This window comes from Sus scrofa, chromosome 5 (assembly GCF_000003025.6).
Source record: "Sus scrofa isolate TJ Tabasco breed Duroc chromosome 5, Sscrofa11.1, whole genome shotgun sequence".
Classification (NCBI taxonomy): Eukaryota; Metazoa; Chordata; class Mammalia; order Artiodactyla; family Suidae; genus Sus; species Sus scrofa.
Genome location: NC_010447.5, coordinates 22,479,372 through 22,493,639, shown reverse-complemented (window position 1 = coordinate 22,493,639; position 14,268 = coordinate 22,479,372). Strand labels below are relative to the sequence as shown.

Sequence of the window (14,268 nt, the reverse complement as noted above, 5' to 3'; positions counted from 1 at the left end):
AGATCTTAAGCTCAGGTTAAAGAACTAAGTGCACGATGAAAGAGACGCAGCAGAACTTAGTTTAATAGAACAGACTCAGGTGTTTCAGTGGCTTCAAGCTGTCTGGCGATGTGGTTGCCAGAAGCCTGCGTTAACAGAAGTATTGTGGCCTGAACAATAGCCCGAAGGAAGAGACCTTTCTGGCAGCCTCTCCTGATCAGGCTACAATTACAGGGTGTCAAGTGTAGCTCTGGACTCTGCATTTTTAGACAGACATGTGGACTGGATTCCGTGGAGCAGAAAATGGCCAAGGAGGTGGAAAGGACAGGTCTGGTTTTAGAAGCACTGTATGCCCAGCACCTAGTTCCATGCCTGGCAGGTCTTTAAGGACAGGAGTGATGAACGCATAAACAAATGAACCAAAGGACCCAGGGCATCCAGCCCTGAGAAGAGCAAACTACTGCAACAAAACAGCCGTTTTCCAAGAGCCAAACAACTGTCCCAGGATGACAGCTCAAACACCCACCACCCTTCATGGACAGTGAGTGATGTGTCCTGGGCGGAACTAAATTTTCCCACCACCATCTCAGGTGATCCTGTCCCTTTATGCAGATAAGGAATCTGAGGCTTAGAGAGCAGAGAAAACGTGCCCAAGTGACCGAAATCCTGGGCTTGAACCTGCCCCATCTCTGCAGCCTGTTCTGTGAGCACCAGACACGCAGAGAGCTTCGGCTCATTTTGTGCAGCCTGGGAGCAGAACTAAGAGGAGAGGGGATACCTCTGGCTCCAAAGGAGGAGAAACTTTCAAGCAACTACAATGGCTGCAGTGTGAGTCACCAGCCATCTGTCAGGGACACCGAGGCAGGCGGGATTCAGATCTGGGGCAGGGGTGGGTGGCGGGTGTCTGAGGCTCCTCCACCCTGAATGTGACCATCCCCACCCCGACCCCCGCTTCCTCGGAGGAGTCGGAGTCTGGGCTCACTCTCCACAATGGTGGTCCTGCTCGAGCCATCGTCATTGATCTGCTGGATGTTCCCAAAGTGGATGTCGCTGAAGAAGATGCGGTTGGGGGTGCCCGGGGAGGTGCCTGCTCGGTAGTCGAAGGCCAGAGCGATGACGTTCTTCATGTGCTCGGGGTCCTCGAAGGGCTGCACCGGAGCGTTGAGGTTGCGCTCGTCCGACAGGTGGATGCTCTTGAGGATGGTGCGCTCCGAGTAGAGCAGGTAGCCCGCATACTCGCGGCACGTGGCCCCGTCTTCAGCCAGCATCCCGTGGGCGCAGGCGCAGGCCCGCTGCCCGCCGCCCCGGTACAGGCACAGCTGCTGGCACCCGCCATTGGCCACTGCACACACGTTGGTGCCTGCAGGGGGCACGGGGAAGGTGGAGGTTAAGGAGGGCAGGCCCACCTTGGTGTCTCTGTCACCTCCGCTGAGGTGGAAACTGCTTGGTGCCCTGCCCCGCTTGGTACCCCCAGTTCAGACAACCCTCCAGGCCCCTGCGCTCAACTCCTCAGCCCCTCCTTGCCACCCTTGGGCTTCTGGGACCCAGGATGGTGCCCCGGGGTCTAACTTCTCGCCCTGTCCCCTCACTCTGGGCTCCCACGGGGGCCCTCTGGCCTCTCCAGCCCTGCCCAGCGCCCTGGCCTCACCTTTCTGCCGGTCCCGGTTGAAGACTTTGATGTCTTTGAGTTGGACGCCGATGCCAGTCCGCAGGGGCACGGAGTCGGTGGCATTGTCCTTGCTCCCGCGCTTGATGGAGCCATTGGCGTGCGTCCTGGGGGAAGAGAAGGGCCTGGCGTCAGCCGGAAGGCGGGGACGGGGACAGATAGCCCAGGAGAAGGCCAGGACCAGGCCCACCTGTCACTCCAGTAGATGAACTCTTCAAACACAGACACCGAGAACATGTCCATGTTGTTGCTGGACAGAACCACCTCTCGGTCCTCTCCCGTCTCCAGGTCAATCCGCTCAATCTTGTCTGTTCGGGCGTCGCACCAGTACAGCTTCCCATCCTGCGGGCCAGAGGCACCCGTCTCACCGCTGGCCCCCAAGTTTGGACAGCAGGCGTGTCCCGCTCACTCCTGCCTCTTGCTGTTTCCCCTCCTTCCTCCATATCCTCCCGCCCTCTGACCTGATCTGCTGACCTCTAGGCTTCCCTCCACTTCACTTTTTTTGGGGGTGGGGGAGTTTGCAGCCATACCTGCTGCATATGGAGGTTCCCAGGCTAGGGGTCAAGTCAGAGCTGTAGCTGCTGGCCTATACCTCAGGCGCAGCAGCGCAGGATCCAAGCCGTGTCTGCGACCTACACCACAGCTCACGGCAACGCCGGATCCTTAACCCACTGAGCGAGGCCAGGCGAACCAGTGTCGTCATGGATGCTAATCAGATTTGTTTCCGCGGAGCCACGACAGGAATTCCTCCCTCCACTTCTGAGTGACCGCCCCCCACCACTCCATCTCTGGGTGGTGGAATCCTACTCTGGGTTGGTGACTGGGCATGACTGCTTGGTTCCATATCTTCCCACCATCAGGGGCTCAGCATAGGGAGCAGGGCACAGGGTAAGGGGAGTTGCCCCCCAGAGCACGGGTCCACCCCCTCAGCCCCAGGGCCAAGCCCGGGTTCAAACCTCATAGTCCACCGAGATGCCGTTGGGCCAGCTGATGCTGACGTTAACCAGCACAACTCGCTCAGTGCCATCAAGCCGAGACCTCTCTATACGCGGATACTGGCCCCACTCAGTCCAGAACAAGTACCTGCGGGTGCAGGTGGAAGAGGGGGGTCAGTCTCTAGAACATGGAGGAGAGAGGACCTGTGGCCAGAGCCACAGGGCCAGACCAGAGCCAGGAGTGGGGACTGGCCAGCCTGCCCAGTTCCTCACCCCTTCTCCGGGTGGACGGTGATAGCCCGGGGCTTATCCAGACCCTGGGAGATGACCACATAGCGGAAAGAGCCATTGAGCCGGGCAACCTCGATGACGTCAAAGCCCTGGTCTGTCCAGTAGATGTTGCCTGAGGAGGGAATAGGCGGGGCTCAGGGTTCAGGTAGGGAGGAACGTGTGTACCTGGTTCCCTCCGGCTCCCCAATACCCCTGCTTCTCACCGATCTGTTCCTGCCCCTTCTCAGACCCCTCCTTCTGAGACCCTGCGTCCCCATCTTCTGCCTCACCTCAGCCCTGACCCCCTCCCCACGGCTCACCTGCGATCCAGTCCACTGCGATGCCCTCCACTCGGCCAATGCCATTGGTCACCACGTCCTCACGCCATGTCTGGTCTCGCTTAGCCCGGCTGATGGTGCTTAGGCCCATGTCCACCCAGTAAATGGTGTCATTTTCTGGAGGTGGAGCAGCCAACATAAGGACGCTCAACAAGGCAGGGGGCAAGGTGGGGGATCAAAATCCCGAGGTGGTCAGGATAGAGGTGACTGAGAGCTGGGGGGACCAGGGGCTTGGAAGGGGAGTGGGGAGGAGCTACGTGCCAGCCCCTCCAGCTGTGGTCAAGCAGCCTCTAACTGGACCCCCAGAGCACCCCCACCCCCAGGTCACGTCCCACTCCCTCCTGCTACCAAACAGCTCACCAGCATGGAAGTCAATGCCGACAGCCAGGGAGGTCCCCGACACTGGGACCAGGGCATCAGACTTGTCATTGGGATCCAGGGGTATCCCCCGGATTCCCTCGTGCACAGAGTACAGGAGAAAGGAGCCCACACCTGAAACACAAAGACACTTCCAGCATGGGCCTCAATGACACCCCTTAAGCTTGGCTTCTGTTACCTTCAAACCCATTTTCCTCTGCTTCTCTCTCTTTTTTTTTTTTTTTTTCCTTTTCTTTTCTTTTTACGGCCATACCTTTGGCATATGGAAGTTCCCAGGCTAGGGGTAGAATCAGAGCTGCAGCTGCCCGCCTACGTCACAGCCACAGTCACAGCCACACCAGATCTGAGCTGCATCTGCAACCTATGCTGCAACTTGCGGCAACACTGTATCCTTAGCCCACTGAGCTGGGCCAGGGATTGAACCCATGTCCTCACAGACATTATGTTGGGCTCTTAAGCCACAGTGGGAACTCCTCTGCTTTCCTTTTGGTATCTTCCCCCAGACAGAATAACCTCCCCCCCAACACATGTACACACCCTAGTGTGGGACCTAGGGGCTGGAGCCTGGGCAAGCTCACCAGTCTGGAAGAGAGGAAAGGAGACCACAGCTCTGGGAAACCACTTGAGAGACCTCTAATGGCCACAAGAGGGCAGCAGAGACCTGGCTTTCTCTCCAATTCTGCTGTCCAGTTTGGCCTCACTCCACACAACACTGTACCCCCCAAAAGAAGAATCTGGGGGAGGTTCAGACCAAACAATAGGACTAGATGACTCCCAAATCTAGATTTCCACCTTAGTTTCCTCTTGGTTCTTGTCCGTCTGGTCTGTGCCATACCCTGTCTCCAACATCCCTCTCCTGAGCCAACCTCCTACCCAGGTGTCCCATTTCTTAGGCAGCATCACTATCCACGCACCCCAGAATCCTCCCTTGCCTCTATGCTTTCATATAGCATGCCCCCAAATGAATCCCTAAATAGCTCCTGGTTGCTCAGGTTCCCTGATAAAAGGGATTCTTGGTTGAGTGGGTCTGGGCAGACCCCAAACTCTGAAGTCTTCCCTTGAAAAATTCCAGGGCAGATGAGCATATTCAAGGCTCTGAGAAGTTCTGCCGCAAAAAACCACTTAAACTTTGCTCAACCCAGCGTTTCTTTCTGTAACATCTACCACATCAAAGAGGGAGGTTCCCAGGAGTGCACTTTGGGAAATGCTGTCCTGGGGCAAGCTTGTAAATCAGTCAGCAAGTTCTTGTGAAATGTCTCTGAGTTTCATCCCTTCTCTCCAATCCAGCTGCTAAGCCCCAGCCTCGGCCCCATCTCCTAACACTGGGATTACGCTAATAGTCTCCTGACTGGTCTAACTGCCTTGGTTTCTCTTCTTCCTCGCCAGCCGGCTCTCTGCCGCCAGGTTAATCTGCCCCAAACACCACTTTCCAGACTCTCCGGGCTGAGAACTGGGGGAGCCCCGCCCACCCCACACCTTCACCCCTGACTCCCACGCCCTGCCCACCACCTGGTTGGCCCCCTCCTGGGGCTCTGGACCCCTCGCCTTGCAGATCATCTGCCCCTTAACTCCTTTGAACCACACTCACACCCTACATGCCGTAGAAAACCCAGCTCCGATGTCTCTTTCTCCAAAATGTTACTGAAGTCAGAGCCGCTTCATGTTGGCCCTCCTCCCCTCTGGTTAAGGCTGCAGATACAGGGACAGGGACTTCTGCCCCTGGCTTCCCCACAGCAACCAGCGGCAGGCACTGTTACGCATCTAACTGGAGGCATTTAACACACCAGGAGTGCAGTCCCGCCCCCAAGGTGAGAGGAGGAAAGTGGGCCGTAGAGAAGCATGGGTTGGGGTTGGGGGCTGGGGCCAAGGCGGGGAGGAGAGGCAGGGGCACTGACCCTCGCAGGCCTGCTGGCCACTCCGGAGGCTGTAGCCGGCGGTGCACATGCAGGAGCGGGTGGTCTCCGACGTGGGCAGGCAGAGCTGGGAGCAGTCGCCGTTATTGACACTGCAGGGGTTGGTGCCCTCGTGGTCTGGGGGCGGGGGTGGGGGAAGGCCGAGGGGAAGGGTTAGTGGTCCTCCTCAGGGCCTCGGGGTCAGGCTTGTGCTGCCTGGGGACAGGATGGTCACCCCTTCACCTGGACCACCCAACCCAGCTCTCAGGTCTTCTGTCTTGCAGGGTGGTGGGCAGAGCCTCACCTGTGTCCACTCCCGCTCAATTGCCCATGGCTCCTGCAGCCCCTCCTGGCCACAGCCCTGACCCCTGTCACCCTGGCCCACCGTCCCTGGCCCTCAGCCCTGCTCACCCAGCTGGATGCTCTCATCATAGACCTTCATGTGCATGACCAGGGTGGTGCTGTTCCTCAGGACCACGGACCCTGAGCCGTCAGCCTTGTTGCAGGTGCCCATCTTCTCCGACACCTGATCTGCCCACCACAGCTTGTCCCCTGGGTTGGAAGGAGGGGATAAGAGGCTGGGCGAGGCCCCTCCCTAGGCCAGCCCTGTCTCCCCTGCCAGTTGGGCCCCTGCCCGCTCCGCTCCCACCCCTGTTCCCATCCGGAGGCCCTCACCCATGATGGCCAGGGCGGTGGCCTTGCCCAGCTGGCTCCACATGGCATCGATGACCTCCAGCCCACTCCCGTCCAGGTTGCAGCGGTTGATGGTGTGATTCTTGGAGCTGATCCAGTAGAGTTTGCTTTCCGGGAAGTCGATAGCCAGGCCTGGAAGAGGGTAGTGTCATGGCCAGAGAGCCTGGCCCTGGGGCTGGGGGCCAGGGGCCTGACCCAGCTGGGCCTCTCATCTCCGGGGATGGACACAGAGTATGTGTGAGGGCTGTGTAGCCTGGGAGGAGGGTGGGGAGAACATGTACGAAGCTGGAAGTTTGGGGAGACAGCGGGGCAACTGTGGGAACCCTGAGAGCATCTCCCGGTGGAGGAATTAGGGAAGGAAGGGAGGCAGGGCAGCAGGGCAAGTTCGTACCCACGGGGCCCCTCTGGCCACTGAAGAGCAGGGTGCGGTTGCTGCCGTCCATGTTGGCCATGCTGATGTTGTCACCGTCTGTCCAGTAGAGCTTCCTATGGGGCGGTGGGTGGGTGTCAGGAAGTCCTCTTCTTCCCCCGCCCCATGCCCCATGCTCCCCACCCAGAGCCCTGGACGGACCCGCGCAGGGGGTGGACCACCAGGCCGTGGGGCTGCTCCAGGCCCTGCACCACAGCGTTCTTGAAAGAGCCATCCAGCCGGGCCACGTTGATCTGCTTCTTGTTGGTGTCGTAGCTCGTCCAGTACAGGTTTCGGGACACCCAATCGACAGCCAGCCCGTGGGCATTTGGCAAGTCTGGGGGACACGGTGGGGAGTTGCGGTTGGGTGTTTGCAGGACATAGATCAGGGGGCTTGAGGGGAGGGGGCTGGCTGGATTTCTGGGGGAACAGGGGACAGGACACCAGGAAAAGGATTTGGAGAAGGGAGAGCAGGACCGAGGGGACCAGGGCATGTGGGCTGCAACCAGGGCTGAGTGGGCGGTACCCACGCCCAGTGGAGGGGGAGGGCCAGGGCCAGGACAGAACCTGCAGAGACGACTGTCTCCACGCCCGTGCCGTTGATGAAGGCCCGCTTGATGGCCTGTGTCCGCACGTCGGACCAGTAAACGCGCTGCTCGCGGGCGTCGTAGTCCAGCACGGTGACGTTGTCAATATCGGGCACCGTGAAGGAGATGATGTAGTTGTAGTAGGGGGCGTCCAGGTCCACACCCCGGATCTCCATCTGACGTGCGTACAGCAGGAACTTCTTAAACTCTGCGGGCACGGGGCAGGTCATTGAGGGCAGCCCCCTGCCTCCATGTGTCCCCCCTACCCAGATTCCCCTGGTTCCTTCCGTGTGCTTCTGGCACTTTCCTGCTGGAACCTCTCCTGTTAGGCCCCTCCCGTGGGGGACAGTCTACCTTTTTTTTTTTTCTTTTTAGGGCCACACCTGTGGCATATGGAAGTTCCCAGGCTAGGAGTCCAATTAGAGCTACAGCTGCTGGCCTACGCCACAGCCACAACCACGCGGGATCCGAGCTGCGTCTGCGACCTCCACCACAGCTCCCGGCAACACCAGATCCTTAACCCACTGAGCGAGGCCAGGGATCGAACCTGCAACCTCACGGATACTAGTCAGGTTCTCGACACACTGAGCCACGACGGGAACACCTGGGACTGTCTACCTTCACTTACAACCCAGAGCTTGGGTACCTGACTGGGTCCCCTTCAGCCTCGGTTTCCCCGTGGCGCTGGGCGGGGCCTCCTACCATAGCAGGTGGTGTTGTCCTTGTGGAGCTTCATGAGGTGCGGGCAGGCGCAGGAGACGGTCCGGTTATAGTTGATGAGACACAGGTGGGAGCAGGGGCCCCGGCCTCCATTGGCCTCACAGGGATTGGGAGCTGGGCGGGGAGAGAGGAAAAGCAAGACCATTGGTGACCCGCCCTACCTGGCCTTGCTCACCCAGCCCACCCCCTCGCCACCCCCCCAACCCCGTTCCAGCGCCGCCTGCTATGTCTGCTGCCAGACCCGCCTCTGTCAGCAGGCTGGCCACCTGCCGTCCCAGCACAGACCCCTGCCCCCTCGGGGGCTTCTACAGAGGCTGTGGGCTGAGTCCTGGCCCCTTACCCATGGGCTGGCGAGAGGGGTGGTACACCTGCAGGTCAAAGGGCTGGGTGTTGGTCCTCTGTACCACGGTGACATTGTGGCCGGTCCACTTGTTGGCCTTGGCCAGCGTGTTTGTCCGCCAGTCCGTCCAGTACACCTCGCCGCCATACAGTGTCACTGCAAACGGGTGTGACAGGAACTCGTGTCCCCGAAGCACCTCCATGTGACCGGAGCCGTCGTAACGGGCTGAGTAAATGGCGTCTGACCTGAGAGCGGAGTCGGGGCAGAGTGAGGAGCTGACGGGCGTCTCAGCCCTTGGGGCGTGTGCCCTGGGGCTCCCACCCTCCATGCCCCCCACCCCCCAGCCCACGGCGTGGTGCCCGCAGTGCAAGAACCATGCGGGATCCCAACTCTGCCCCCAATTCCCAGAGTCTTCCAGCTCGTGTCTCCCCAGGGACCCTGTCAGCACCCAGGGCTGCGGTAAAAGTTAGAAAAAGGCACTGCTTTGAGGAGATCAGCTAGAAAAAGCCTCCCCTTCCCCTGGGCCCCCAGATGTGTGAGCAAGGACGGCACTGTGCTCCAGCCCTCGGCCGGCACTCCTTGGCCCATGGTTCTGGCTCCACTCCCCCTCATGGCTGCCAAGTCCTGGGACCCTTGCCTTCCATCCCTGAGGGGGAGAGGAGGGTGGTGGCCTCCCAGGTGGGATGCAAGGCACTGACCTGGCGTCGATCCAGAGGATGCGCTTCTCCAGGTAGTCCACGGTGAGCCCGTTGGGCCAGCCCCCGGAGCCCGTCTCCCGGTGGATGGTGCGGCGCCCGGCCCCACTCATGGAGGCCGCCTCGATGCGGGGCAGGCTGGCATCCCAGTCCGTCCAAAACAGGATCCTGGGGAGTAGGGAGGGGGTCAGGAGGGCCAAATTGGGGGTCTGGGGGAGAGGTTGCGGTAGGATCCTTGGTGAAGGGTGCAGAGAGCATGGAGGAGAAAGGTATGCCTGGGCTGGGTGAACGAGGCTTCAGGGGGCTGGTGGGCCAGAAGAGGGCTGGGTGGGGTCCTCACCCATCCCGGGGATCCAGTGCGATTGCCCTTGGGTGCTCAATGTCACCGGCCAGCAGGGTGGTCCTAAGGGTCCCATCCAGCTTGGCTACCTCGATCTGGTCCAGGTTACTCTCCACCCAGTAGATGTTGCCTGCAATCCAGTCTACAGCCAGGCCCTCGGGTGTGGCCAGGCCGTACTGAATCACCACCTCAAAACTGGTCAGGGCTGGAGACGAGAGGTCACAGGAGATTAGAATCACCTGGGGTGGGGTGTCCTCACGCTATTCTAGGAACCCTGGATAACTCACCCTCAACCCTCTACCAATATCTCTGGTGTGTCCAGAGAACCCCCACTCTCCTTACCCAGGCCCCCTGCCCCAGGAGATCAAGCTGAAGCCTGGCTTCCAGAACCCCAGAGGAAGGGGTTTTTGCCTGCAACTCTCTGAGAGTAACCCCCGGGAGTAGGTCATAGCAGAGGGTGAGAGTCTTGGGAGGCAGACCTAGACTCAATATGAGGCAGATAGACAGTCATTCCACAGATAGTCCCAGAGCCTTTTCTACTGTAACACTCCCTCACTCTCTCTATATATATGCATACGTATAAAATTACTTTAGAAACTGTTAGGTGGTGTGAATATTATCAGTCTACTTGGCCTTCCCTGTTAATAGACATTTGAGATAGTTTCAGATTTTCTCTACTACAAATACCAACTCCTTTAGTCAAATGTGCTTTTTTCAAGTCTTTGCTCAGATGTTGGCTTCTCAGGGAGCCTTCCTTGACCATTCAAATTAAATGTTACCCTCATTCTCCTGACTGACCCCTTTCTCTCTCTCTCTCTTTTTTTTTTTTTTTTTTTTTGCTTTTTAGGGCTGTACCCGCAACACATGGAAGTTCCCAGGCTAGGTGTTGAATCGGAGCTACAGCTGCTGGCCTACACCACAGCAATAGCAATACAGCATCCAAGCCGCGTCTGCGACCCACACCACAGCTCACAGCAATGCCAGATCCTTAACCTACTGAGTGAGGCCAGGGATCGAACCTGAAACCTTACGGTTCCTAGTCGGATTCGTTTCCGCTGCCACAACAGGAACTCCTGACCCCTTTCTCTTTATCCACGGCACTCCCCTCATCACAGTCTGTCCTGTATTTATATCTGAAGTTCCCACTGGTGTGTAAGCTCCATGAGGGCAGATATTTGGCCTAGCTCCCTGCCATCTCCCAGGTCCAGTGTGTGTGGCAGGTGCACACTCAGGAGCGTGTGTTATTATTAATCCAAGGAAGTCTGTGATGGGTGAGGCAGCCTTGGGACAGAAGGCAGGATTCAGGTACCCCACCCCTAAATGGCTTTTTTCTTGCAAGCCTGCAATTCTGGCCGTTCCAAAGAAAGGCTGATCATTTTGTTAATTATCAGGCTGGCAGCTCTGCTGACGATAATTATGGGGCGTCAGGCACCGAGACCCACAGCAAAATCTAACCCAATTAACGAGAGTGTGGGGGATAGGGGAGCTAAGGGCCTCTGCTCTGGGCAGCCTGCATCTGGTCCCCTGGTTCGGAGCGCCCAAGGGCCCCGTCTGGGTGCGCTGCGCCTGGCGTCAGTCCCAGGCAGGGGGCAGTCACCTCCGTTGTCCAGCAGCTTCCCGCGGTAGATCTTGTCCTCCACCACGTCGGTCCAGTAGAGGGCGCTCTGGCTGAGGTGGAAGTCCAGGGCGATGGTGTTGCGCAGCCCCGGCACCAGGACGCTGTAGTCCCCTTTGTGAAGGTCAATGCGACGGATCTCATGGCGGTTGGAGAAGATGATAAACGGCTTGAAGGGGTCTGGGGAGGGGTGTGACAGGAGTCACAAGGGGCCCGTTGCATTGGAGCCGCCCTGCCCGGGGGCAGGCAGGGTCTCTGTGGGCCCTGGCACTGGGCCTGGATGGAAATCTCAGCCTCTGGCATTTGGCCACCCAAGCCCAGCTCGCTGCTGCTCAGGGGCCTGCCCCAGCCTGCCTGGCTGCCCGGCCACCCCTGACCCGCATCTCACCCAGGCTGCGGCAGCTCTCGCCATCAGGCTCCAGCACCCAGCCCTCGTAGCAGGAGCACTTCACGCTAAACTTGTTCTGGTCGCACTTCTGGCTGCACTTGAGGTGCTTGGCACAGTAGCTCTGGATCTGGCAGGTATGGTTGTCAGGCCCCAGCTCCATGCCCAGAGGGCACGAGCACACAATGCCTTCGCCAGGTGCCACCGAGCAGTTGTGGCTGCAGCCACCGTTATTCAGGGAGCACTGGTCTGGGGGGTGGAGAGCAGTGGACAGTTTCGGGGTCAGGATCCGGAAGGAGGCAGACCACACGGCCTGGCTGGGCCCCAGTCCCCAGCAGCAGAGACAGAACCCTGGCACCCTGCCTGTGGCATCCTTCTTTCCATTCCTCTGCCCTACTGCTTCCCAGGTTCCCTCGGGACCAGAGTTGGGATCCCAGCACGCACCACGTGGGATCAACCCTCTCCTTACCCCGAGGAGCACACCCACATCACGGCCCAATCTCTCTCTGGCCTCTATTTCCCTGCCCCTTCTTCTTTATTTTTATTTTATTTTATTTTATTTTATTTTTTGCTTTTTAGGGCTGAACCTGCAGCATATGGAAGTTCCAGGCCAGGGGTTGAATTGGAGCTGCAGCTTCTGGCCTATGCCACAGCCGCAGCAACATGGGATCTGAGCCATGTCTGAGACCCATACCACAGCTTAAGGCAACACAGGATCCGTAACCCACTGAGCGAGGAGGCTAGGGATCTAACCTGCATCCTCATGGATACTAGTCAGATTCCTAACCTGCTGAGTCACAACAGGAACTCCCTCTGCCCCTTCATTTTTTGTTTTTGTTTTTGTTTTCTTTCTTTCCTTTCCTTTTTTAGGGCCACATCTGCAGCATATGGAAGTTCCTAGGCTAGGGATTGAATTGGAGCTGCAGCTGTTGGCCTACATCACAGCCACAGCAATGTGGGATCCAAGCCACATCTGTGACTTACACCACAGCTCAAGGCAATGTCGGATCCTTAACCCACTGAGCGAGGCCAGGGATCGCACCTGAAACCTCAGGGATCCTAGTCAGGTTTGTAACCCACTGAGCCACATGGGAACTCCCTTCCTGCCCCTTGAGCCCCAGCTTTTTGTCTCTCTCTGGGAGGGTCCTCTTCCCTCAGTCTCTCCTGATGTGGGTGATGTGGGTTGGGGTGTAGTAGGGAATGTCCTGCCCCTGACACACCCTGGGACCTGCCAGCCCTGACCGATGACCCGTCAGCCTTTCCCAGGGCAGGCCCTTATCTCCCACTCCTCTCCTCCAAAGAAGCCAATGACGCTCTGCCTGGCTCAGGGGAGATAAGGTGGCTCTGCTCTGCTCCTCATCCCCAAGTCACACCATGTGGCCCTCCCTGACCCCTATTCTTTTGATCTTGCATGCACACCCCTCCCCCCACCTCCTTGCTCCCTCGCAGGATAAGGAGCCTGCACTGACCACACAGACCTCCCAACCCAGAGCTGCCCTGTCCTATTTCCTAGTCTCTCCCCTCGGAGCATGTCCTGTTCTACCGCCCTAGCCCGGCTCGGACTCCTCATCCAGCCCCCCAGCCCGCTCCCTGGCGGGGGCCTCACCGCAGAGCTCGCCCTCATCCGAGCCGTCTCCACAGTCATCGTTGCCGTCACACAGCTTGTCAGGGGGCAGGCAGACTGAGGTGTTGTTGGCGCAGGGGTGCGAGGGTGGCCGGCAGGCCAGAGACTCACAGTTCTCCTCGTCCGAGTTATCCTCACAGTCGCTGTCACCGTCACACACCCATGCTTTGCTGATGCACCGAGCTGGGGGACGGGCAGGGTATCAGGGGCCAGGCCCGGGTCATGGGGCTCTCTGTGTCCTTCCCAGCCCCATGGGGCTTCTCTAATAGGGGTCACGACTACAATGCCTTAGGGTCCGCTAGGAGCCTTGAGGCTTTTTCTATCAAACTCACTTGGACAACAAAGGAGGCAGGAATCTGCAGGAGGTGCTAAAGCTCAACGCTGATGAGTGTTTGGGCTCCCAGGGCCCTTCCTGCAGGCCTGGCCCCTTCAATACCTTCTCCCCCCAGGCGTCAGGCACAGGCTTTTTCTGTGCAGCCTTCTGCCTCAGTGTCCCCACCCCACCCCTCACGGGACAGTGACTCCCTCGCCCCGGCTCTGCTCTCAGTACAGTCTCCTCCTGTCCATGTTGTTTCCCTTTCCTTTTCTTTACCGGAGTCCTTGCAGCCAAACTTGACATTAGGGTCACAGACGTGGGTCACTCCCTCACAGCTCTTCTCATCACTGGAGTCCATGCAATCAGTGTCCCCATCGCAGCGCCACCGCAGGGGGATGCACAGACCATCCAGCCGGCACTGGAACTCATCATTGTGGCAGCCGCCAGGAGGCCTTGTGGCTGGGGGGGGAAAGGTAGGGGTCATGGGGGGGTCGTTAAGGGCTCCAGGTCAGCCACTCTCATCTCTACCTTCCTAGCCCCCTCCTGCTAAGCCTAGCCTGGGGCTAGGAGCTGAGCCAGGGCTGGAGAGTTCTCTGAGTCCTGCTGACCTCCTCGAAAGCACTAACTCAGAATCAGGGCAATTACACCTCCCAGGATTCCGGAAATCAGCTTGTCTAATATTATTTTACACACAAGAGCTCCGTTAGAGAAGCAGTTTGCTAGACCAAAGTTCAAATGTCCCCACCTTGGCCTAGCCTCCGTTCCATTCACTCCACAAACACTTACTGTGCACCTACTGTGTGCCAGGCACTGCTCTGGGTGCCAGTATGAACAAGAAAAAGTCCTTACCCTTATGGAGCTGAAGTTCTAGTGGGGAAGAGAAACAATGAAGACATGACATAAAAATCCAGAATAGAACTGCAGGTAGCACTCAAGTACATGCAGACAAAGCCAGATCAAGGCCAGGGAAGATGGGATGCCACTTAGCTAAGACAGCCAGGGAAGGCCCCTAAGCCGATGTTGAGCAGAGGCCTGAATGACATGAGCTGTGAGATTACCTGGCAGAGGGAACTGCTAGTGCAAAGT

General features: G+C 58.4%; 1 protein-coding gene across 1 annotated transcript in view; it reads right to left on the bottom strand.

Annotated features, from left to right (window-relative positions):
- LRP1 (LDL receptor related protein 1) overlaps positions 1 to 14,268 on the bottom strand; it is an 83,641-nt gene that overhangs the window by 25,637 nt on the left and 43,736 nt on the right. The window contains 21 exon segments of the mRNA XM_021091826.1: positions 962 to 1,339; positions 1,628 to 1,752; positions 1,836 to 1,987; positions 2,602 to 2,728; positions 2,854 to 2,983; positions 3,171 to 3,305; positions 3,549 to 3,680; positions 5,462 to 5,596; positions 5,870 to 6,010; positions 6,134 to 6,283; positions 6,543 to 6,637; positions 6,723 to 6,897; positions 7,128 to 7,355; positions 7,850 to 7,981; positions 8,208 to 8,452; positions 8,906 to 9,070; positions 9,243 to 9,447; positions 10,840 to 11,037; positions 11,246 to 11,491; positions 12,849 to 13,049; positions 13,459 to 13,641. Of these exon segments, the coding sequence (XP_020947485.1) occupies positions 962 to 1,339; positions 1,628 to 1,752; positions 1,836 to 1,987; positions 2,602 to 2,728; positions 2,854 to 2,983; positions 3,171 to 3,305; positions 3,549 to 3,680; positions 5,462 to 5,596; positions 5,870 to 6,010; positions 6,134 to 6,283; positions 6,543 to 6,637; positions 6,723 to 6,897; positions 7,128 to 7,355; positions 7,850 to 7,981; positions 8,208 to 8,452; positions 8,906 to 9,070; positions 9,243 to 9,447; positions 10,840 to 11,037; positions 11,246 to 11,491; positions 12,849 to 13,049; positions 13,459 to 13,641 (3,678 nt within the window).